The 25,259-nt window shown below is 40.3% G+C and overlaps 1 protein-coding gene and 1 long non-coding RNA gene across 3 annotated transcripts in view; both read left to right on the top strand.

The window, feature by feature from the left end:
• The window catches only part of COX16 (cytochrome c oxidase assembly factor COX16), a 53,548-nt gene that overhangs the window by 8,921 nt on the left and 19,368 nt on the right, over positions 1-25,259 (top strand). Inside the window, exons 2-3 of one of the 2 annotated variants that reach the window (XM_073348497.1) lie at positions 11,324-11,401; positions 12,039-12,131. In XM_073348497.1, the coding sequence (XP_073204598.1) occupies positions 11,324-11,401; positions 12,039-12,131 (171 nt within the window). The remainder of the gene's footprint in view (positions 1-11,323; positions 11,402-12,038; positions 12,132-25,259) is intronic. The other variant, XM_073348498.1, reaches the window with a different exon arrangement.
• On the top strand, positions 1,792-10,313 carry LOC140912982 (uncharacterized). The gene is made up of 2 exons (XR_012159432.1): positions 1,792-5,555; positions 5,841-10,313. It is a non-coding gene; the product is annotated as an uncharacterized lncRNA (long non-coding RNA).

Genomic DNA, 25,259 nt, shown 5'->3' with positions numbered 1-25,259 from the left:
TAAGATGGTAACATCTGTTGGAATGAACTCTGCTGACCTTGCAGATATAACTTGCTATTGTGAGGAAGGAGGTTGTACCCACATGTGGTGTACTTATTTTTATTTCCTGCTGTATCCATTATCTCTCCCTTTCCTTTTGCAGAAAGGTACAGGGGGAGTAACTCTTTCATTACCACCTGCAGGTTATCATGCAGTCCTGTATGACACTTGGCTCTCCGTTAGAGGAAGGGTCCTAGCTTTCAGTGTTGTTTCTTATTCCACAGACAACTCTGTCTGCCTGAATAGGGATGTCTGTCAGTGTCCCATTCCTCCTGTGACACTTTCAGATGATACTGTGCCAGCAAGGTTCTTTGGCACCACTGCCAATGGAGTTGGCACCATACACTCTTCTGAGACACTGAGCATGTAAGATTACTTCTCCAGTGCAATAACACATTTAAAGGTGACTGGAAATGCTTTTCCTTCAGACAAATACAGATTGTTTTTCCAAATTATTAAGAAAATACATACTCAGACTTAAAAATTACAAATAAATAACATGTTTTAAAATTAATGTTGCAAATCACCTCCCCCTACGCTCAAGAGTCAAGTTAAGGGTTCTTCATTTGTCTGCTACAGCCAATGACTTTCTAAGCACCTAAAGCTGTGTAAGGAATATAAATGTTGAGCTTCTTATGATTCTTCTTGCTCTTCCATCAGATATTGTAAGAGGAAAAACAGGAACCTGAGGCTCAGAACTTGAGTCATAGTGGGTAGACCTTTTTAAAAGAATAAATGGACACAAATCAGATGTCAAGAATTATAACATTCATAAACCAGTTGGAGAACACTTCAATCTCTCTGGTCACTCGATTTCTGATCTCAAAGTGACTATCCTTCAACAAAAAAACTTCGAAAACAGTCCCCGTCCCCCCCGTCCCGTTCCTCAGACGTTCTTGTTAAACCCTGGACTTGTGCTGGAAATGGCCCACCTTGATTATCATACACATTGTAAGGAGAGTGATCACTTCAGATAAGCTATTAGCAGCAGGAGAGTGGGGTGGGGGGAGAGAAAACCTTTTGTAGTGATAAACACCCATTTTTTCATGGTCTGTGTGTATAAAAACATCTTCTGTATTTTTCACAGTATGCGTCCGATGAAGTGAGCTGTAGCTCACGAAAGCTTATGCTCAAATACATTGCTATTTTAGTCTTCTTAAAACAATTTCTCCCAACCACTGATTCTTATGCTGTCACTGGTATGTGTCTGTGGCTATTATTTCAAGCACTGCTCCTCTAATCGAATGATGAGATGAGTTTGTGTATTGGGTCCCTGCTGCACCACCGCTTATAAACTCTTATTCAGCTGCATCCTTTCTGGAGTATGGCACTGCTCCATGTGAGATCATCCTTTGAAACAGCCTGTGGTATGCTGGAAGCTCGTATGTGCGCACCTGAATGGTCTGCTGTGGCTGGTACGGCTTTGGTCTTAGTCTGGTAAACTAGTACGGCTGCTGGAATTAGCTGACCTACAGTGTCTTTCCTTAGTCCTTCAGTGGGTTGATTTAGGTCTAGGGCATATGTGTGAGAGTTTCCAAATGAATGCCTTCCCCAAAAAAAGCAATGTTCTTTGATTCTGTGAATAAAACCCCAACTTCATTTTGAATAGATTGTGTATGTGTGAATTTAGTGATGGTAGAATGTGTAGACTGACAGTCATGTAGACTGAAGTCCTCTGTTTATCTTCAGAAAAGATAGACCAGCATGCCACTGCTCATGTTGTATCTCTCCCCCCCCCCCCCCCCCCCCGCCAATTTCCTCTGTTCTGCCCTGCAATATGTCTGAGTCCTCATCAGGTGGAACCACAGAGAGGGGCAGGAGGTTAGTTCTGTTTCCATGGCTCATTAAGTTTTTATCCCTGTCCTAATACTAACAACTGGGGGACAGTTAATTGCAACAATGATGGTGGCTTCTTTGTGTTTTTAATGTAGCTATTAGTCTAAAGGTAACTGAAGTTATACCAACGTCTTTTCATGCTCAGAGACCACCAACAAGTGATCAGATGGAAAGAGCCTTGGTCACAGTAAATCTTAGCTGGATTTGCACCTATGATCCATGGGTGGCAGTAGCTACTAATGCTACTAGGATTACCTTTTTTTAAGAAAGGGGTAGTGTTGTTTGTAACAGTAAGCTGGGCTTGACCACCACAGCATATTTGTTCTCCAAACAGCTGCAGCTGCTGAGTGAAATTCCCTTGTCACCTGACCAGTCCAAGCACTGTGTATAATGCAAAATGACAACAGTCTGGTTGAAAAAGCCCATTTTTGCTAATGCTCACGCAGGAAACAGCAACCCATATGTTCCTTTCTGTGTTCTGAGATTGGTTTCTACTAAATGCCTTTTCTGCATTCTCCCATGCATTAAGAAACGGACATTTTAATAAATGAGATTTTTTTTTTTTTTTGCCAAAAAAAATACCGGGCTGTCTAAAGAGTGTGACAAAACAGAGCTTTACAATGTGGCTTCCAGCCATTCGCATCTTAAATGTTGTCAGGCGTCACCAGTATGATGCTCTGCTCTGTTCAATGATAAGTCAGCTGTGTGTGTGCGTGTGTTCCCTCTGTGTGCTGACCCGTCTCTGCGCGGATAGCTGGCACAGCAGAACCCAAGAGAAACCCCGAGGACCACAGACTCCAATAAGGTACGAAGATGCCAGGCCAGGTTTATTGCCAAATGAAACACAGTCTCTAGCTCCCCGGATCAGATGTCTACAGTTCTGCTAGTATATATGTGCTCCCTGACAATGGACCAGCTCAGTCAGTGGTGGGATTCTCCACTGCCACTTATGCCAGACAAAGACATCCACTCGGGTGCATTCCTATACACAGGTACAAACAAGTTACACATCACTCCTGACCTATTGCAGTACAACCGCTTTACGTGCTGCCTCTCTCCTTCTCTTGTGTGAGGAGAGTCTCACTCCCAATCCACTTCTCTGTCCCATTTCTCTTCACACTTGGATTTTGCACACAAAGTTTGACTGGGTCACCTCATATATATCTTGTATTTCCTTTACTACTGCTACTTGCCTGCGTTAATGGTGTGGCATGTTTTAATCTATAGTGACTAAATGTTACCATCTGGAGGCTGGAGTTGGGAGTCTCAGTAAATTTCCCATTTAGACAACTTTCATGGTACAAAACCACCACTACAGCCGGCACTAATTGTTAATTATTAGCAGTCACAACATAGGGACCAATGATTTGAAATGTCCATGGAGACTAAACTATCGCCTTGCCCTAGAGGTGTGTCCCTCCAGTTCCGAGTTAAACCAGATAGCTGTTTTGGTGGGATGGAAGCTTGCAGTGCTGCTGCCCAAGCTGCACCTGTTTAGTGGATAAATAAAGGGCTTCATTCTCCAGGGCTGTCCAGCCGGCACCTCTCTCCAGCACTGAACTGCGCGCACACAACAGTTTTTAAAAAAGAAAACCCCCAAAACCTTTTAACTCTGATCACTGCAAACCAAAAAGAAAATATTTCATATGACTTCCAGTTTGCAGTTGCACAATGCATAGCTGGAGGCTTTGGCAGCAGCTGTCTTAGGGAAGAGGCTTGAAAATTATCATATTATCGCTCCAGTAATATATTTCATAACATTTTCCTTCTTTCTTTTCACCAGTGCATGATCTGAGTTGCCAGCATTGAATATTGTGATGTGATTAATTTAGGGATTTATGACAAAGGGAATGTAATTTTGTAAGTTGGCTTTCACAATCGGTGCTGCAACAAGAATGAGTTTCTTTAACAATGGGGATTCTATAATATAGCAAATTGCTAGGCGACGCCAGACAAATTGCCTCTTGTTATTTTGCTAACCTAAGAGACTAAAGGTGGCTGCTTTAGATTGTTCAGGATAACTCAGGGAAGTGCAGTAAGTCAGGGAGTTCTCACGCCATCACAGGCCATCAGTGAATAGCTCAATTTTAATTGGTGACAAGCACTAGCATCCTCCATCTGAAATACAGCCTTAATAATCAGCCCGATGCCATCCATAACTGTTTGCATAACACAGTTCTCAACGGAGGAGTGAATGGGTAGATTTAAAAAAAAACCCCACGAAACCTAAGGAGAACTTAATGTCAAGTTTTTTTGCATAAAACACTTTTATTGAGGTTGCTGAATTTGTGTGACATGGTACTTTTATGTCACATTCTATCTTTTATTCTACTTTGCAACATGTTAGTCTTCTGTTCATGCATGATTATGTTAAAATGATGAGTTATTTTATATGTAATCATCGATACATACAGGAATAATCCAGTTTGGAACGTTTAAGAGGGTATTTATGGTAGCAGTGCTACTAGTATGCAAAGTACTGTATAAATGATAAATATTACTTTTTATTTTTAAAGCTGACCTTTTAAATGTTAAAATAAATAAAAATCACCATTAAATCCGTATGCTGAATGCTTCAAAATAACTAGTTAGAGGGACATTTCAGCATGTAATGAATTCAGAACCTTTTTTACTTCTTCTCTTGCACAGTCTATAAAGTGTAAAATATTAATTGCTTTCTCCCATTAAAAATAATACAAGTTTATCTGAGCTTTTCCAAATTGATTCTGTTCTCCAGCTGGGCTGTCCACAGCATAGGGTATGCTGGGTCATCTGATTAAATGCGAGGCAGTAATTTACAGGTTACTAGAATTGGGCTGAGTAAAAGTTTGTTTTATTCAGGGTGGATAAAAATCAATGGATTTAAAAAAAAAAATCAAAACTGTTTTTTTGATCAAATGGTTTTTTCCTCAAAAAGCATTTCAAGATGATATTAAGATATCTCATCATGGAATAGGGATTATAAATTCTAATTCTATAGTCTGAGACAATATATTCATGTAATGTTTAAGAAAAGTTTTGTAAATGCGTTCCAATAGTTCATGGATTGGGGGCCCAATCTTATGGGGTTCCAGGGGCTTCTGTATAGATTCTTTAGGTTAATCTTTCTATCTACCCAATGGGGCTCAGTCTATACAATACCATCAGAGATGCTTAGTTTTGCAGTTCTCAGACTCTGGATTTGTGTGTCCAGAGATAACATGCTTGTTAACAGCAAAAATGTTTTAAAATAAATAATATATAGAGGTGAGAAATAACAGACCTCACCCCTATTGTCCCTCTGCAAATTTGTGTACACAGAGTCAATCCCTTACCTCTCTCTAAAAGTGCAAAGTTTCAAAAAGTTGAATGAATAGAAGATTGTTGGGGGTGAAATAGATGTGGAGAAGGAGAAGAAGTCTGGAGATAAATGTGAGAAGGAAGGGACAGGCAGTAGAAACAAAAGTGAAACTTTGAGCAGCATATTCCAGAAGTCTTAAGGTTAGGGTTAGGTTAGGGTTACCTGTGGGTTAGGGTTAGGTTAGGGAAGACAGGCATGCTTGCAGAATGCAAGCAGTGCAACAAAGAAATGCAAGGCCTGGTTGCCCGTATGAAACAACATCATGAGAAGTGTTCCTTCTCAGGAGGAAGCTGCGTTGAAGATGATGAAAAGAACATGTCTGAACGTGCAGGATCTTCAGGTTGGTAAACTTTTTTAATTTCATACTTCTTTCTTAAGGACTAGCTGTCTTCCTTCTGGACTATTCTTGAATTCTCATGTTTGAACAAAAAAATATAGTTGTTACTCTAGAGTACTATTATTTTAGATGCAGTTGTGATAAAAAATAAATAGCTAAATTAGGCAGATCTTCCTTTTACAATTTCACCTTTAAAGTAGTGCTGAGTGTCAGTGAATGCAGTGAGTAATACTAAATGAGCAGTATGATGACAATAATTAAATAACTGCATTGACTTACTTTGTTTAGGAGAATCCATCCTCAACATACAGGATTTGAAGACTATCCACCTTCAAGATCACCATCATTTTCTATAGTTTCAGAGTTATCTGCCAATGATAGTGTTTCGGTCACATCATATATGTCACATAGCCACAGTATATCACTTGGAGCAAAAAGGAAAAAAAACTCCATCATCCAGAAACAACCATAGATAAGTTTGTGATAAAAGCCAGCAGATTACAAAAAGAGGTAAAAAAAGATGAAAAAATTGCCCGGTTTCTTTGTGCAACAAACTCTCTCCTTTCTGTGTGATTGAGAACCCACACTTCATTAACATGGTTCAGTCATTTAAGACCAGGATACAGTTCACCCAACAGAGCAGATGTCGCAGGCAAATTGCTGGATAAAGTGTATGAAAGAGAAATTGAGCAGTGCGCAAAAGGTCTAGCGGGTGAAATTGTTAACCTGAGTCTTGATGGGTGGAGCAGTGTCCACAATGATCCCATTGTATGTGCTTGTGTGACAACAGAAGAAGGGAATGTCTTCCTTAGAGAAACAATTGATACATCAGGAAATGCACACACAGCAGAATACTTACAAGAAGTAGCAGTAAAAGCTATAACAAACTGTGGAAAATAAATTCAAATGGTCACAGACAATGCTGCGGATGTATCCAAGATGAGAAGAAATTATTTAGAAGGGAGTTCCAAGTTAATAACATACGGTTGCTGTGCTCATTTGATGCACCTCCTAGCCAAAGACTTCAGTGTTCCAGAAATAAAGGCTAATGTTGTTGAAATTGCAAAATACTTCCGTAACAACCACTTTGCAGCAGCTGCTCTGAAAAAAGTGGGGGAACCAAGCTAACTCTCCCACAAGATGTGTGATGGAACTCAGTAGTGGACTGTTTTGAGCACTATATCAAGAACCGGCTTAATCTGATGAGTTTGTGAACAAAATCATGAAAAAATAGATGACACTCTCAAAGCCAAAGTTCTCAACAGTGGGCTTAAGAGAAATGTTGAACACATGCTAAGTACCCTGAAGCCTCTTTCTGTAGCCTTGAACAAAATGCAGGGAAATAGCAGTTTTATTGCCGACGCTGTTGAAGTTTGGAAGGAACTGAGTGAAATCTTAAAAAGAGAAACATTCAATGACAGAGTTAAATTACAAGCATTAAGAACACGAATGGGACAAGCACTGTCTCCAGCTCATTTTCTTGCAAATATTCTCAGTGCTCAGTACCAGCGTCAAACCTTAACTGCTGAAGAAGAGGAGTTGGTATGACATGGACATCCAGCAATCATCCCTCCATGATGCCAACTGTAATAAACTTCAGAGCTAAGGGTGAACCATTCAAGAAATATATGTTTGCTAATGATGATTTAAAGAAAGTCACACCAGTGAACTGGTGGAAGTCACGCAAGCACTTGGATTCAGAGACTATTGAAGTGATAATCTCACTTTTAACAGCAGTAGCTCCTTCTGCCAGTGTAGAAAGAATATTTTCTTCCTTTGGACTAATTCATTCCAAACTGAGAAACTGTTTGGGACCTGAAGAAGCAGGAAAGCTTATTTTTCTTTTCCAGATTATGAACAAACAGGAAAATGAAGGTGAAGATGACTGAGTTTGCTGCAGAAGTCAGTATTTTAAGTTTTTCATGTTGACCTAGCTGACATAGTCTATTTAATTTTTGAAAAATTTTGAAATTTTTGAAAAAAATATTTCATTTAACTATTTTAGTTTAAAACCATTTTAAGAAGAACAAACCTGATTTTAAAAAACTTGAATGTTTAAATTCAAAAATTCATATGCTTGTTTTGTTAAAATATTATGTTTGCTGTTGAAGAAAAAATCCAGAATAAATAACGTTTTAGTTAAATAAAACAATTTAAATGTCCGTCTGGTCACGTTCTCCTCCTAATACAGCATGGCAAGAAAATCCTCCAAATATTAATGATTAACCTGTTGAATTGGAGATAGTTCACCTCCCAATGACTTCATAAATATCTGCTTCATTTACCAAAGGTAAATGAAATAACCAGTCAATCCATTCATTTTCTGATATAGCTGTAAAACTAATCTGAAAAATTTTCAAAATAAATCTGTTTAAAAATGTATAGTGTGTACCTTCTAAAAATGAAACCTACATCTATCTCTGAGTTGTGAAGAATATGTATTAAGGTTATAACAACCAACAAGAATGCACTTTTTTATGTAGAAATCCATGATTAAATCGAATCTTCCTGACTAGTGATTTAAATCATGATTTAAATACTAGTGATTTAAATCAAATCCACCCTGGTTTTAATTTTCAGTATGTACTTAATTACTGCTCCTCCTTCAGGTGCTTGGCATTATATACATAATTGTAACACTGGTAAGAATTATTAACCTCTATTATTAGTGGTGGTAGGAAATATTTATATTATTGCACACCCAATGGTCCCTGTTAGGGAAGGTGCTATTTCTGATTTGGAAATCAGAAAACAGAACCAAGCAGTCTGGTTTCACTGTCCAAACTGTTTTACTTTTTGCTCTTCACACAGAATTTAAACATTCCTTAGATTTCATAATATAACGGTGGTGTCAGTAAAATTAGGGCAGGTAAAGGTTTGGAACTGTATTCTAAGCAACAGAGTAATTTAGTCACACCAGCTGAGTCATGGCCTCTCTCTCCACTGCAGAGACTACTGGCTGGTGGTTGTTTTGTGGTCTGAACAAACAAGTAATGTGTATAAGTCTGAAACCACCAATCTATTTTGCTTCGAACCTCAAGTTAGGCCTATTATTTTATTATTTTATTTATTTAATACTGTAGTGCTCAGTGCTGTACAATATGTGGAGGAAGACAGCATCTTGGTGTTATAATCTAAATTAGGTAGTACAGTTCAGATACTGAATTTTAAGAAAAATAGATAATCTAATCACCAGCCCCCTTTTGTATATCTGTGTGTATGTAGCATTTTTGTTTATCATGTACTGTATATAGCTGAAAGTATGCTGGGTAGTATATAGTAAATGGTCTCTGCCAAACAAGTAACCGGTCAAAATCAATACAGAACAAGACAAGACCGAACATACACATGTGGTATGACTATTGTTTCATTAAATCTTGAGCGTTTTTCCATGCTTATGGCACACACAAAGGGTGATTATTAAATCTTATTATATACAATGTTTTGATGCAGCAAAGTAAGAGTGTGCATTGTCATTTCCTTTTGGTTAAAGAGTGGCTTTACAAACCACAGTATATTGACCATTCTCAATTTAGTAGGGCTTGGCTTATGAGGAACAGGCTAACTGTAAGTCCTTTTCTTAATGTGAATAAGACACAAAGTGAACATGCGTTATATAGTATAATTTTATGAGTGTTCGTTACTGGACAAACTAATGCTTAATGGACCTAACAAGACTAATTATTGCTTTCTGACTGGATTGACAACTGGGTACCAGATACTTTTCTAGTGCAGCTGCTTCGGCCCTGCATTCTTCATACTGTATGGTTCCAGCTGGTAAACTATTGTGTGTGATAGCAATAAACTTCTTGAAACCACTCTTGTGGTCTGTTCATTGGAGCTTTAAGAATGTGAGGTAAATCATTGGGCTGTTAATTAACACAGTAGTCATTACCCATGAAAGAGGACTGGTTTCAAAGGAGATTCTTCTTTTAATGAGAATAAATGCTGTGACTCAAACCAGTTTGTTTAGTTATTTCCTCATCCTGTGAGATGCTCAGTGCTTCATGCAATCGGACTCAGGTCATCAAATACATTGATTCTTCTTGTTAATCACCAGTGCCATATTTAGGGAAATCTTAAAGCCACTTTTAATCAGCATGTTGGGTTTTTTTGTTTTTTTCCTTCTCCTATCTTATTACCAAAATATTTGTTAGTGAGCAGAAGCTTTTCCCATACAAATCCCTGCTTTCTGCAGTATGTGTGTTTTGTTGATCCAGCATCTGTGACGACAACATCATCACTTCCTTGAATGGTGGAATCAGAAATCTGGCCCCCAGTTTGGTTCATAATGGTTCAGGTTGTTAGCTACTGAAAGTTATTTGCTACCACTTGATGGTTTTTTGATTCGCTTTTTGAAATGAGTTGTAGTTCTGGGTCCAGTTCCTATCAGGTAGGTGTCCATATCACAAAAGCCACTGCTACATGTGGCTCTAATTGTCATGTACATTCACAGCTTTATCCAAAAGATCAAGACAGAATGAGAATGTGCAGACTTAACTCCTTCTAGAGCTCATTGCCACTTGCCAAGGGGTGCTCATTTCTATGGCTATCTAGAAGGCGTCAGTTTCCAGTGCTACCAATCTGTCACTTTTGGGCTTCTGAGGGGAGGTTCTACCTGTTGCTGTTTCTGTTGTGGGGCAGCCCGACCTCTTCCAGTGGAAAATCAATTTGGCCAGCACCTTTCAGGAGGAATAAACTGTGAAGAAAAGTCAGTTTTTTTTAAAAAACAGAACAAATACTGCATCATTGAAATAATCTGTCAGGGGTAATGTGCTAGTTAGGAAGGGCACACACAGTTTTTCTTCTGGGGTCCTCAGAACATCCCCCTCCCATTGCCTTCCTCAGACATGTCTCTCTTTGAAGCCTGTTGCCCTCCCTTTCTGTATGTCAGCCAGTAGGCCTTGCCAGAGAACAGCAGAAGGAGCATGTCAGGCCAGAGCAAGAGTCAGAGCTCTGTTCTTCCATGTGGCAGCTGGATTACTTAGCCAGCCCTTAATGCTGTTCTTGATCTTTAGGTTTGTCTGAGCATGGCAGGGCTGTCTAAAGGTTAAAATAGATGTTTATGCTTTGTGACGTGTCTCTGCCTGTCAGAAGAACAAATCATTTCATAATTTTCTTCATGCTGACATGAGACTCTGCCTTGTCTATTTTTTCCTTTATTCTTCCTTTTCATAAGCTTCAGGGGTGTGGAGGGAACTCCAACAAAATAAATGGAACAATAATGAAGATACAGGTGCAGTGGGTTTGATTTCTTCAGTGACATAATAAAGGTCAATAGGCCCATTGTTCCAATCTTGCTGGTTTGTTCCAGAAACTTAATTGGGTCCTTTTTATGCCCAGGCATGAGAATAAGCCAACTGGGCATTGTTACTTCCCTGTTGTTGGTATGAAAATAGTGAGAACAAATCCGGTAGCAGTGTCCTCTACTGCTGACAAATCAAGGAGCCATTTGAAAAAAATTATTTATGAAGATTGTAAAGGTGAGAGATGGGGAGGGAACAGGCACTGAGAAAATATGAGTTCCCCCTACACTCCTTTATGCATAAATTAGAAACTTGGTGAGATCCATAGACAGGCTATTATGGATGAAAGCTCTGATGCCCCCTGCTTATCAGGTGATGCACCTCTTTGAGTCTTTTTTCTGCCTTGGGAAGAATGTGAGGCCTCATGACACTTGCAATGGGTGAAAGTCAATGTTCTCTTGTAGTAGTCCAGAGTGTTTTATACTATGCTGTCTCTAAGTGCTTTTTCTTTGTTTAATATTTCAGCTCCTGATTATTGGTGGGTCCTTTGGTCTCCGTGAGTTCACTCAAATCCGTTATGATGCTCAAAAACTCCACAGCAAGGTAAGTTAAGTTGTTTGTTGGTTTTTCAAATCTAGAGAGCACCAAAAAAATAGCAAGGACTGGAAAAATAGTATGATTTGGTATTTGTAGCGTTCCTAGCATAGTGTGGCCCTCATCCATGGTTGGGGCTCCATGGGAGGCACGCCACAAAACAAATAATGATGATAATGAAACTTTCCAGCTTTTCCGGGTGGCAGGTTGGAGAGCAAAAGTAAGATGAGTGGTGCTACATCTTGCATGGCGAAGCAGAAGCCCCTCTGACTGATTAAAGAGGGGCAGTGATGAATTACAGTGAAGGCAGGTGATTTTGCCAGAAGGATGATGGTTACGATGGCTCTGTTTAGACCAGAAAAATAGGTGGTGTTTTAAAAGTTGCTAGCTAACATGTTTTTAAATACCACTTAGTGCCTAGGATAGACAGGATGTTACTCCCTAAAAAATGGTGTTAAATGGTCCTGGTCAACCCAAGGTGGCAGTGAGGCAGAGTAGGAGGAGCCTAGGGTTGACCAAGACCAGCTAACACACTTTTTAAAAGCATTAAACCATCTCTCATGTTATAAGTGGTGTTTAAAATTTGGTGTTAATCAACATGTATTAGTTAACACATTTTAAAATGTCACTTATTTTCCCAATTTAGACATACCCACTGAGGGTTGCTCTAGTGTCCCTGAGGGAGATAGAGGGCCCTTCCCCTCCCAGTCTTCCCGCATATCTGAAACTTGTACTAAAGGTATGGGGGAAGGAGGGAGGAGGGGAAAGAATCTTTCCTGTAATGTAACTGAAAACCCATAACTGGGGGGAAGTAAATGCTCAATAATAGTAAGATATTAGTTATGGAATCTTTCACTGAGTACTGCAGAAAGTGGTGCTGGTGATTCACTGAGTGGCACTCTCACTTCTGAATCATTACTGAATCAATGCCTCAGTTTGTGGCTGTGACTGGGTCCCCGGAGTACAACCTGAACTATGTGACTGCTGAGCCCTTCAAACCCACCAGCCTGGGCTGCCTCTCACACTGTGATGTTGATGTCAAGTTACAAACCTCTGATAGGCACTGCACTTACACAGACATCCAGAGGCAGGGACACACCCAACTGTGTTACATGAATGATCTTCCAGCCACTCATGAACCGTCAATAGTGAGGCTCTAGGCAGTTCCCCCCAGCTTTGCACCCCAGAACTGTATTGTCTTGCACTGGTCAGAAGCCTGGCCAGTATAAGTTAATTATGTAGTTCGCCACTCTCTCAATGTGCAATGGACTCTCACTAGCCTTTGTAAACTGAGCTGAGATTTCCCAAGCACTTCAACCAAAACACACTATTTTAGGTAAAATATAAAACAGGTTTATTAACTACAGAAAGATAGATTTTAAGTGATTATTAGTAGGCATAGAGATCAGAGTTGGCTACTTAAGAAACAAAAATAAATTCATAGTCCAAAAAGAAAAGGAGTACTCGTGGCACCTTAGAGACTAACCAATTTATTTGAGCATGAGCTTTCGTGAGCTACAGCTCACTTCATCGGATGCATAGTCCAGGTTCCTCAAATTAAGCAGGATTTGAATCAAGCAGTGTCTCACCCTGACAGATGGTACAAGCAGATTACAAATCCTCAATACACAGACTGGACTCCATTTCCAGCCTGGGACCACTCTTCTGCAGTTCATAAAATTTGTCCTCCGGGTATTGCATTGCGAGGGAGGGGGCAGGAGGAGTGGCCAAGTGATTATGTCACTGTCTCTCTCATTTCTTTTCAGCTTGCTGGAAAGATCTTTGCTGTGATGTGAGGTTTCAGAGTAACAGCTGTGTTAGTCTGTATTCGCAAAAAGAAAAGGAGTACTTGTGGCACCTTAGAGACTAACCAATTTATTAGAGCATAAGCTTTCGTGAGCTACAGCTCACTTCATCAGATGCATATCGTGGAAACTGTGATGTGAGTTACTCTCTGAAAATTCTCTAGGATAGTGGATTCTTTTCTTGATGAGCCATTAATGCTGTATGACTATTGATGGCTACTCCTTTGTAACTGAAAGGATGGTTGTGGGTGTTCCCACCTCACAACGTATTTCAGTTACACAGACAGTAATGCTTCATAATTTCACATACAATGATAGTACATACAATCCAACAGGATATTCAACAGATCAAGACTTTTTGAATGGTAGCTCACAATATATACTTTATACAAAACATATCATACTCATATCACCATGGTGAATATGGTGGTTCCAGAGTGCTACTTTGAGGTAGAGAGTGTCATAGTGGTGCACAGTCATTCTGCTGCTGACTTTCCAATGAAATGTAGAAATGAGCTTTTAACCCTTTGTAATCATTAAAGATTCCATGGCACTTTTTGTAAAAATCATTGGATTATTTTAAGAGGTGAAGAACAGAACTTGGTGGGTTAATGTAGCTATACAGCACCTTAGCTCCATTCCGATCCTTGGCTGCTCTAGGCCCTGGAAAAGCCCTTGTAACTCAGATGACTCTGGGGTCAAACACAACCTCCCTGGGCTGTCATTTGGGAGGCAGCACCGCTCAGCGTCTCTGCAGCTCTGCATGGTACGGTCCCGCCTCCAACATACCTCGTGTATCAGGTTTTGCAGGGGGTTCTTGAAAGACAGACTTACAGCTGTGCCTGCATTGGAGGGATCCTCTGTCAGTCGGTCCTAAGCTTTTATGGCCTCTCCACACCTCTCTGCCCCTTTTATCAAATACAAAGGGGTCACGGCAGGGGTGAGGATCTCACCATTGTATTCACCTCACTGTCTTCACCAAATGCTGACAGTTAATTTTGGCCTCTGTAATGTCCAATACTAGTTCTCTGGTCCATAAAAAGGTTGGGATAATTAATGTTTGTGATACTCGTTGTCCCCATTTTTCTAATAAGTGAAAGCATCAATGAATCACACAGTAGTACAGGAAGGCTGAGGGGAAGCTTGGACACAGAGGAGTGTCCACCTGAGCTCAGGAATCTGAGAGCGGACAGCTGGATTCTACTGAAATCTGTATTAGTTAAGGCAGATGCATCTCTCTCTTGTGTTTTTTCCCATATAATTTTATTCAGAAGTAGAAGATAGTTACACAGAACAATATAGTTTCTGCAGAGGATTAAAAACACAGATCTAGGACTGGTTATGGACAAACCGGTCCTAACAATGTACTCCATTGGTTTCTGTTTTTATGTCCATAAAAAAATAGTATTAAGAACCATTTTAACTTATAAACTAAGAAAGGAGAAGGGATACAATCTATTGCAACCAATGAAAAAGAAGCAAACCTTTTTTAGAAGGAACAAAAAAATTCAAGAAAAGAAAATTAATTTATATAGTATAAAATCCATTGACAAGCCTAATGATTATAGCATCTGTTTCATTTGTCACTCATTAATTTTGTTTGTATTACAACAGAATAAGCTGTTTTTGTAAAGCATACCTAGAGTGCAAGTCTTCATCAGGAGAGCAAGTTGTGGGTAGGTGACTATTTACAAATGTAAATAAACATAACAAAATTATTAGGACTTTTTTGCAATTTCTCCCCTGGAAGAATAATAAACCTGCACTTGCCTTCCGTATGAAGATCTTAAAACTCTTTAAAAACATTTGAATTAATTAAGCCTTTTGTGTTGTATTTAGATGGAATATGTGGTCCCAAAGAGTCAAAGGTATTAATATGACCCTGTAACTGTCCCACCTTAAACAATTTTAAACAAGGTTTGGGGTTGGGTATACAGAGATCTCAGCCTGCTTAGAACTGTGGCATACACATTAGGAAATTCATGCCAGAGGTTAGAAATTTATTAATTGAAACACCCAAAAAGGCAAGAATCAAAAGGCAAAAAGTCTTACAACTGAAATTGAGTGATTATACAAAAACTATCAGTCCCTCTCTCTTTAGAGGTTAGAGTGGTTAGAATCTCTTCTTCTGTCAAACGTTCCTTGGTGGGGAAGAAAAGATTAATTCTGTTCAGTTTTGATTCAGGTATAATAGTCACTGTCTGACTTTTGACAAGACAGACTAACAGAATGGGGAGAAAAAGATAGGATAGTAATGATCTGAAGATATAGGGTGGTCATGGACAGTTGCTTTGGGCTGGCAGGTGAGTCAACGATATCCGTTGTTCTGCACCTGGCTCACCTTCCTGGTCAGGGACATTGTGGTTGATTGGTCAGATTCTTCTCCTTCACTGGTCCTTCTCAGGCTAAGCAGAGCTGAATGGTGTGTCTCATCTCACCATGCTGGTGTTATGCAGTGTAACTGATTTCAGGATCAGGTGAAAAGCCGAGAGAGAGAGAGGACAGGAGGAAGAAAGTTGGGGATGTAAAGGGACATACCAGGAAGGGGAATTCAGAGCAGTGTCTCACAGGTATCAGGTTTGGGTCCTTGCTGGTACAGTGATGATGATCAAGCATCCCCAGGGGAGTATCAGGGTTTGGTGTCATAGCAAAATCTTTCTGTCACAACTGTGGTGTTGGTAAAAGGTCCTCCCCCGCCCCCTCCCTCGGACCTCTCTCTAAGGGCTCCAAAAAGATGTGATGGGTGGAATAGCGCATTCTCGCATTATTTTGTCCACCAATTAGGTCTAATGTCCAAAGAGCCAATTTTGTTCCATTGATTTCCAGTCCCCTACTCGTCTTGTTTACCATTCATAATCTTAGCACTGTCCTGGAGTGGTATCAGTAGACCCTCTCTATTTATTTAAATTAATTCAATTTTTTGTCTCCTTCTTAAATCTTTTCTTAAATAATTTTATGTAACAAGTCATTGTAACAATTCACAAACCTTTACTCACTTTTCACCAGTTAGACTCACAACTAAAAGTTGCTCTGCTAGGCCTCAATTACAACAAGGCTCACAATCCCATCCTGAGGTAGGGCAGCATTATTATCTCCATTCTACAGATGCAGAAATTGAGGCTTATAGAAATTAAATAACTTGGCTACGTTCATATAGGGGCTTTGTGACAGCGGTGGGAATAGAATCCAGGAGCTCATTTCTTCCCACCTTTATCTCAGCATGGAGATGCACAAGGCCAGGATACTGTGAATGGGAGCATTGCATACTAAGAGCTGTAATCTCAGTTGGGTCCACTTTTGATTGTATTCACAATGAAGCAGCTACAATCTTCTCCATTTTGTGACAATTGGTACCGCAATTTGGTCTCTTGGCAATTTTCTGATGCAGCCCTTGGTTAGGCATGGTTTGGGCACCTCTGTTGGAGGGTCTCCCTCTCTGAGGCACAGTAAATTTTTAATCTTAAACTGTAGCACCAGGGTAGTCTCTTTATCCTGAATAGGATTTGTCTACCTGTTTTGTTTTGTGTTTTCCAGTGTGACCACCACTGTTGCTGAGCTAACCGGAAGCCAGATCAGAGTGAGGGCTTTCACTCCACAACAGTATTTGGGAGGAGTCTGCAATAGAGCAGCTGGCCTTGGTGCAAGAATAATGCAACTAAGCACCAATTTCTTTTCTACTGTTGTGGTTTAATGAACAGAAGACCCCATTAAAGACATTCCTAAGTTATTAATACCTTTCTAGCTTGTTGTCCGATACCAGGAGTTGGGAAGAAGGTTAGTGTGTGACATTTGTGCATTTGATAACGTATTGCCATGCCAGCTGAAATGATGGGCTGAGCAGTAGTGTCAGTGTGTGTCAGTTCAATGGCTGTTAATGTCCCAACAACAGATGTTATAGCTATTTAGAGTAACTTCTTTGGGTTTCAGAGAGTAGTAAAAGCCCATCCTTTTCCTCAGCAAAAACACATTTTAGAGTGAGCTGAGCCATTTAAATTACCCAGGAACCAGATAACTAGATTACTCACATTATGTCAGTACCCTGAACATTCCAATTTGTTTATTTACCATGAGCCATATGTTGAGGTCCATAATCCTGCAAACTCCAACTGAAACCAATGGGAGTTATGCTTGAGTAAGGACTTGAGGATTTGGCCTCCAGAACCGAAAACTTCCATTGACACACACACAATTTTTTGCAATAAAAACCCAGCTGGCATTTAAATTGAACTCCTGTTAGGTTGCCTAATCATTCCCTCTTCTGGGAAGATTAGAAGCAAAGCAAAATTACTAATAGAAAAATAAATATCTTTATGCAGAAGTCCTATAGAATTTAATGGAGATGAAAGCAATAGCTTTGTATAGAAATTACTCTTAAAAACCCTATAGACTTTGATAGAAAATGAGATCCTTTCTAGATCATTTTTATTCCAACCAATATATTCAGTTCAATAGTGAAACTTACTCCTGCTATATAATTCTGAATCCTTTAAAAACTTTATAGAGAAAAATTATTCTTCTCTATTAAATTCCAGAAAACTTTTCTGTAAGAACAGGAATTTGAACCTGAATCATTTTTAATAGATGGGTACTGTAGACATCCAAACCATGACATACATTCTCTGAAGATCAAATTTTTGGACATCGAAACAGGAGACATAGGAGTATCTTTCACAGCTGTCCTGTTGGCCATTTAGTTACTACACTGTGCTGTGGGAGATCCAGCTGTGATTCCAAATGCCCCATTCTATTCTATATAGGTTTTTATACCATGTACATCACCATTGTAGCTGAGCACCTTCCAATAGTGCATCAAGCAATGTTTTTACTCATCTGTCACATGTGTGTTCTATGTGGTTCCACTGGTTATTGCCCCTGTAAAGGTCAGCAGCTCTACTGCAACTCCTCCCAATGCTATTGTGGAGTGAAAGCCCTCGCTCTGATCTGGCTTCTCCTTAGCTCAGCAACAGTGGTGGTCATACTGGGGGAAAAAAAAAACCAAGAGGTAAACAAATCCTATTCAGGATAAAGGGACTACCCTGGTGCTACACTTTAGGATTAAAAATTTACTGTGCATCACAGTGGGAGACCTTTCAAAAGGGCAATCTGGAGGGAGTAGTTTGCTGTAGAACTTCACTAGGTGTCAGTAAAGAAACCATTTTTACTTATATACTGTGCAGTGAGCTTTGTAGAGAGTATGGGTTTTTCTCCCCATCAGAATAGCAGGAAAGTGAGCCGGTTTAATAACAGGTCTAATTCCTTTAACACATACTTCTTCAGGAAGGCATTACCATTTTCATGAAGTATGTTTTAGGATGGCAAAAACATTACTTTCTTAACACATCTGTTCTTTTAAAAAAAAATCAACTTCCCCTCCTTTTTAGACCCATGCTTGATCAGGACGGGTTCTTATATCCTACTGAAGTCCATGAGAATTAAGCTTATGCTGAAATTTGAAGCACATGTGTAATTATTTTCTGATTGGGACTTTAGAAGAATAAACTTCAAGGGCTCTAACAGGCATACTCTATTGTCAAGTACCTCTTTTAAATGAGTTCCTTTGCATATCTGCATTGCCTAGCTGCACAAAAGATAATGGGCCAGAACTTCTTGTATGTGGGGTCATTACTTTTGCTGCATTGTCAGTGTAATCTGGTCCCAGCTTCAGTTAGCTGACTCATGGGGGAACCTATCAGTGCAAAGGTGGTCCTCCAGAAGCATAGAGCTAATGTAAAAGGCTCTTATACCACTCCCCTTCTTTGCAGCTCGTGTGGCAGTGCAAAGGGGTGTTGTTGGAGGCATGGGGACGTAGCCAGGGTGCTCCTGCGCCATGCTTATCTTCGGCTGCATTTTTATCTCCTGGGATTGTTTGCTGTCGAAGAAAATTAGAGCAGCCCTTAGGTTTCCCTATAACTTGGCAGAAGGGAACTGGTGCTGTATAGAACGTTAGCATGATTAAGAGAGTGTAAACGTGAAATTTATGCCATATTTGCACCTTCTCCCAATTGCTGACTTGTACTGTGTGCACTTAGGCTTTAGCTCTGAATCTGACACATACATTAAAAAGCAACCTTTTAATAAAAAAATTATGAAAAATGACTCTGGGAGAACAGCGTCCAGGCTAAAAGATGTTTTTTCAAACTGCTAGCCCTGCAAATTCGTGCTGGGATCTGGGGATGGTTTCTTACATATAGTCACTAGTAGTAAAGTTAGTCTTCAGTGACACGTGTTTCTCCATTGCCTTCACAAGGCTTGTGCAAGTGTATCTGATTAACCCTATAATTAGTGCTTAGGAAATCTGTTGATGCACAAAAAGGACTGGAATTTCAGATCACTCTCTCTTACCTGTGTTAGCTCTGTAGGGATAGCGGGAATGCAAACTTTTTTTTTTTTGGGGGGGGGGGGGTCACTAATGAGCAGATATGTCTTTGAAAACACATTTTTACAGACATTTTTCAGAGTGGAACGTTAGGTACCTTTGTATACCCTAAAAAAGATCAAGCGTTTTAACAATAGTAGCCAGATACCAATGATGGGAAAATTAGAAATGCATAAAAACAGATTTTGAAAATATGTCCGACAAAAATTAGCAGCAAAAGGAATTTTGTAGAGAGGTTTGTTAGATTAACAAAGAGTACTTGCAGATAAGATAGCATATGGTACAATCAACATTTAAAGATTTCTGTTTTTAGAAGGAAATATGAATGAATTTTTCATAAATTATACCCCCTTTGTGGAGACAAGGAAAAGAGAGAGTTTTTGAAGCTCTGCCTTATATAACATTTCCTTTCTCTCAGCTGATACCCTAAGGGCATTCAGTTTAAATCCTGCACTTCAGGCTGTTTAAGTGGTTTGTAACAGGACAGGTACAGCATATTAAAGAGGCTTTACAAAGGCACCTTGAAGAATTGTCTTTTAATATTTTAAAGATGGGTGTCTTACTTTTCTCGCTCCCTTTCCCCTACCCGTCACAATTTTATTTTATCTGAGTCATCAAATTCTGCTGCAGCAGAGCTCCAGAGTAAAATCCTACTGCAGGTTGTGCTATTTGTGAACAACACAACAGTCCACTTTTTGGCCTCAAAGGAAAGCAAATGTGCCTGTTTTTTATTTCCTCTAGATTAAAATGAGGGTTAAGAGCATCAACTTCCTTGATGAAAAAGGCAGGCTGAACAACTCTTGTCTTTCTCAAAATGCCTTGTGCTGGAGTATTGTGAAGTTGTGGCGTTCATGGTCAGGTCTGCCTAATTCCTTAGAGAGATCTACACTTGCTTACATGTTTAGAAGGGGATCACTGAAGGGCCAGAAATGCATGAAAAAGTGCACAAAAAGGTGCAGCAAGTTCTTTCCTTTATACCATTGGAGCTACAGAAAAATCAAGGTGTAGCAAAGCTCAGGGGACTTGGCTTTAAAAGCTCCTTTTAGAGAGCTACGTCCTGCTGTTTCTGATCTGGGAAAGATGCTTGGACAGTGCTCGGAATCTGTTAACCTTCAGGGCATGCTGCAAGGCCCACCTTTTCTCCAAGGCATTTGGGGAGTGTTGAAGGTCTTATTTCATGTATTGGAACATATTTATTATACACCGGAAAGAACAGTCCATTGTATTGAAATGTTACTGTGAAATTAAATGTATTGGCTAGGTGCCCAGAGCTTGGGAAGGGGGCCTCTAGTTTGATTTATATAAATCAAATAAATCAATGTGCACCTAGAAATGAAGCAGAATGTGAGGGCCTAGAAAGAATTGATTAATTGCATGAGAACTTTTTTTTTTTTTTTTTTTTTTAAGATGAGGGCTGACAACCCCTGCTATTTCACGATGGCCTATGTATGTGAGAAAATATATACACATTTAACTATTATGCCAAACAGATAGAGGGTGCTCAGGTAGCAGCCAAAACACCGTCCACCTATCCTCTATTTCAGACTCTTAGGGCAAATCTAGCAATAAACTAAGTAGGGGGCAAATAAACACTCTCATTTGTGATCTTCAGCTTAGTATATTTTTTAAAATGGAGAGAAATAAGAAAAATAGCACCCACTAGTTAACTGACCAGGTCACAGTTAGAAGGGTCATAAGTTTTTTATCTTGGAACACGAGTTGATCCCGTCCCCATCTATGGTATTGCTAATCTGGATGCTTATGGCAGGGATTCTCAATTTCTTTCATAATATGGACTGAAATTTAATAAATTGTATCATGAACACTTCCTTTCCCATTTCTGATTGTACAGACCACCTACCTTTCTATTCCTGACCACATAACACCCCTGCAATTACAGCAGATGTTCACATGGAAAAATAATAATAGGGAAGAACTTAATGTATTTTTAGCCTGCCTCAATGCAATTTGACAGCTGGAAATAAGGAGGAGTGCTGACACTACTTGACCAGCAGTTCTTGTCAGATCACCAGTGCTCTATGGCTCACATTTTGAGAACTGCTGCCTTATAGGGTTTTATATGCTATTTTCTGAAACATGAGCTTGGCTGTTGTCAGATATCAGTTGGACTACTGGTCCTTCCTTGTGTGGCAATTTCTGTGTTCCTATGTAGACCTCTTTTTTTTTTTTTTTTTTAAAGAGTTGAGCCTAAACCATAAAGTTCAGATCTGGATCCAGAAGTTTTTGGTAGTTGGAGGTGGTCTGATCTAGGGTGATGAGATGGGCCCATCTCTATATTTTACACATCTGAAATGACAAATATAATAAAACCAAAGAGTATTAGAAAGAACTATAGGTAAATGTATTTTACAAAATGTATTTTGTAAATACCTTCTCTGTCCTTTTGCTATATTACTTACACCCTCACCTGCTGTTCCCTTGCCTCCTGGGAAGTAAAATAGCATCTAATTTAGTTGCTTACGTGTAATTATACATTGCACTTTTAAACTCTGGGATTTATCCCTTCTTGCCTGTAGCTTTTAAATCTGCTCATAAACCACAGTTCATTAGCCTGAAGTCAGAGATCCTCGTGAAGAGGTTAGAGTGTATTTTTCCTCCTCTCCTTTTTCAAGAAAGATCCAACCTGGCTGGATCTCTGAAATGAACTGCTGTTTTGCCTTTTATAGGAGTAGAAGTATGATGTGTGAGCTTCAGGAAGCTGTTTTCCCCACTCGTAAGGCTTCAATTGTTGCTACTCTGGATTATTTCAGATAATAAAGTACTTTGGGGGAAACAGAATTCATCTGGTTCCAGTGTACGTGGTCACTCTCTGGGCCGTGCCCTGGTGTTATACATACTCCCAAAGATTGTGTCCCTTCTGCTGGTACTGGAGTGAGCAGGTAAAAAGAACTTGGTTTAAACCTTGTTCAGTAAATCCAACCACAAGAATTTCTCTGCTTACAGAATGAAAGTTGAAATCCTCATATTTTAATAGTTAGTTGTAAATAATTAGTTTTAACACACAAACATCTTCTGCTGACCTTCTGGAAATGTTTTATAGCCCATGAAGTTCTGAAGGTCAAATATTTGGTCAGTGCTTGCCAATCTTTGGATGTAACTGTACCAGTTTACCATATTAAGATCTAGTCAACATTACAGCTACTTATGTTAAAGGGAGCTGGTTCCAGCACAGTTGAACTGAGTTTCATTTTGTAGTGTAGGTGGGCCCTTAACGTTGGTCCCCAAACTGTCCTAAGGCCTAGATCTGCACCAGAGCCCCTAACCGGAAATGATACATATGCGCACACAAATAAATAGTTACAATTACAACTAGAAGAAAGTGAGTTGCTATTGTGAAAATTCATTTTTAAAACTCCAGTTCTAGGCTCATGTTTATAATTGGTGATTGTGATGCTACTCTGAACATTAGGAAAATAAAACCTTCCCTTTCATCCTTTCTGGATGATAAATGGAACTAATGCTGCCGATCTGCTTTGGATTCTTCCACCCAGTGTCAAAAGTCTTTTTTTTTTTTTTTTTGGAAAGCTACCTCTTCCCTAGCCCTTGAGGCAGGGCCATCCCTAGGCGGCATAGGGGCGGAAATGACATCACTTCCGGGACCGACTGTGCTGGGGGCAGGTAGGGGAGGATGGGGGAGGCGGTGTCTCCCTAAAAGCCATGCGTGGCCCTGCCCACACTCTGCCCCACCCCATCCCAGGGCCACACTTCGGCAGAGCCACTGGGCTCCAGGGGACTGGTGCCACACCGCTCGCCCTCCTGGGGCTGGGGAGGCTGCGGTGGTGCTGCCAAGCTCTCTCTCCCTGCGCACTCTCCCTCGAGTGGAAGGGGCGGGGACTGAGGGTAGCCTCCCCCAGCCAGCGGTTTACCTGCTGCACATGCAGCGCCAGCCAGTCGCGCCAGCCCATGGGGCCCAGAGTGGTCGCCCAGATTCGCCGTCCCTTAGGGACAGCTCTGCCTTGAGGTAAAGTTAGCTGCATGCACAAATTTCACAGTCATCTCTTTGAGACTGTTTTATTTATTACTAGACTAAAATGAGCCATGATGTTAACTAAGGATCAGCGTAAAGTGTTCAGCTTGGGAGTGTTTTTAGTGGCAGCACAATTAGATTTATACTTGTGCCAAACAACTTCTTGTCACAAACAAACATTTCCTTCGGTTCAAAAGTACATGAAGAGGCCAACGCTCTAGTAGCAGCATGTTGCAGGAGACCCTGGGCCGACAGGGATTGCAAGCAATGAAGTGCTTCACATTGCTCCCAAGTGACACCCTTCCTCCGCCCCCAAAATCTGGCCAATACTTGGAAGGGCATTTATCAGCTGACTCCAGCTGAATAATGGCTGTCTTAAGCTTAAGAGTGGGGTACAGATTTTTAAATGTATATAGATACCTAAAGATGTAGATGTACCCAGTAGGATTTCCAGTGTATCTAGGCACCTAACTCCAACTGATGCTGGGTGCCTGGGCAGTTCTGTAAATCCTGGGTTCCTGTCTGCACTTTTTAAAAATCTGGCCTGGGTTACTGCAGTTGAGTGTTGGGAAAGATAAAATTCAGAAAGAAATGGGAGGGTAAATTGAGGCAGGTTTCTGGGGAAATAACTTGCTCTTTGATGATCAATTTTTTAGGATTTTTTTTCATTTAAATAGTTTGAATGAGCCAATACAGTGCAAAATACTCTGGCAAATAATGTTTATAATTTGAATGGGTCTTATCTATAAGTAGGCATTTAAAAAAATACTTCCCAGAAAAATAAAATACAAAGCCTGCTTTCTACCTTAACCCATCTTAAAGGATTCCCTGAGGATTTGAAGGAATCCTCCAGTGACATAGGGACACTATATCTCCTAATCCACCACTCCTAACCCATGGTACATGAGACACAGATTGTCAAGGTGCAGGAGGAACCAGACTGTGGCCACTAGAATGGCCCATAGGGGCTTCTGGTCAGCTGGTGTAATGCACAGCAGCCTCCAAGGCCAAGAAAGCAAAAATGTTGCATAGCTACCTTTGTGCATGCCCCCTTCCTTATCCAGGTGTGGAAGGATGGACTCCTGGATTTGATTTTTAGTTTCTCTCAGCTGCCAGGCCACTGCTGCAAACTCCAACTGGGATCTGAGAATTCAGCAGGGCTTTGTCTGCATCATAACATATCTTTGGGTCTGCACCCCAAGGGAGGTGGACACCTGAGTGCTGGGGCAAGTCCCTTTAAAGCTGAGGCTTCACAGAACTGATCTCAGTGTCTTTTGTTCTGCAGTTGGGCATGGCCCAGCTTGTGTGTGTGCTGGAGGAGGCATAATAGAATAGCTTGGCTCAGTAAGACAGGTAAAAAGGGTACCCAGGCCGGCATAATAAACAGGCTCAGTAGTATCTAAGCACATCAGGTGGTATCCAAAGGGAGGCAACCTGTCTCACATCTGCTTGAGGAGTTTCAGGTTGCTTCTTTGGCTGACCAGATTTATTTTGGGCAACATTTCCATTACTGACTCAAGCCAGTTACAAATTTGCAGGATTTCTGTGTCTTAGACTTTAGATGCTCCCCTCTCCTCCCTCAGGTGGAGAGGAATTAATGCACAAGGAAGTGGGCTAAGAGCAGAGGGCACTTGGAGTGGAGCAGCAGCAGTGCTCCCCTGTGTTTTCACAAGTGTAGCCATGCGAACTAGAATCACT

Source organism: Lepidochelys kempii, chromosome 6 (assembly GCF_965140265.1).
Source record: "Lepidochelys kempii isolate rLepKem1 chromosome 6, rLepKem1.hap2, whole genome shotgun sequence".
Classification (NCBI taxonomy): Eukaryota; Metazoa; Chordata; order Testudines; family Cheloniidae; genus Lepidochelys; species Lepidochelys kempii.
This window is presented reverse-complemented; position numbering and strand designations above follow the sequence as displayed.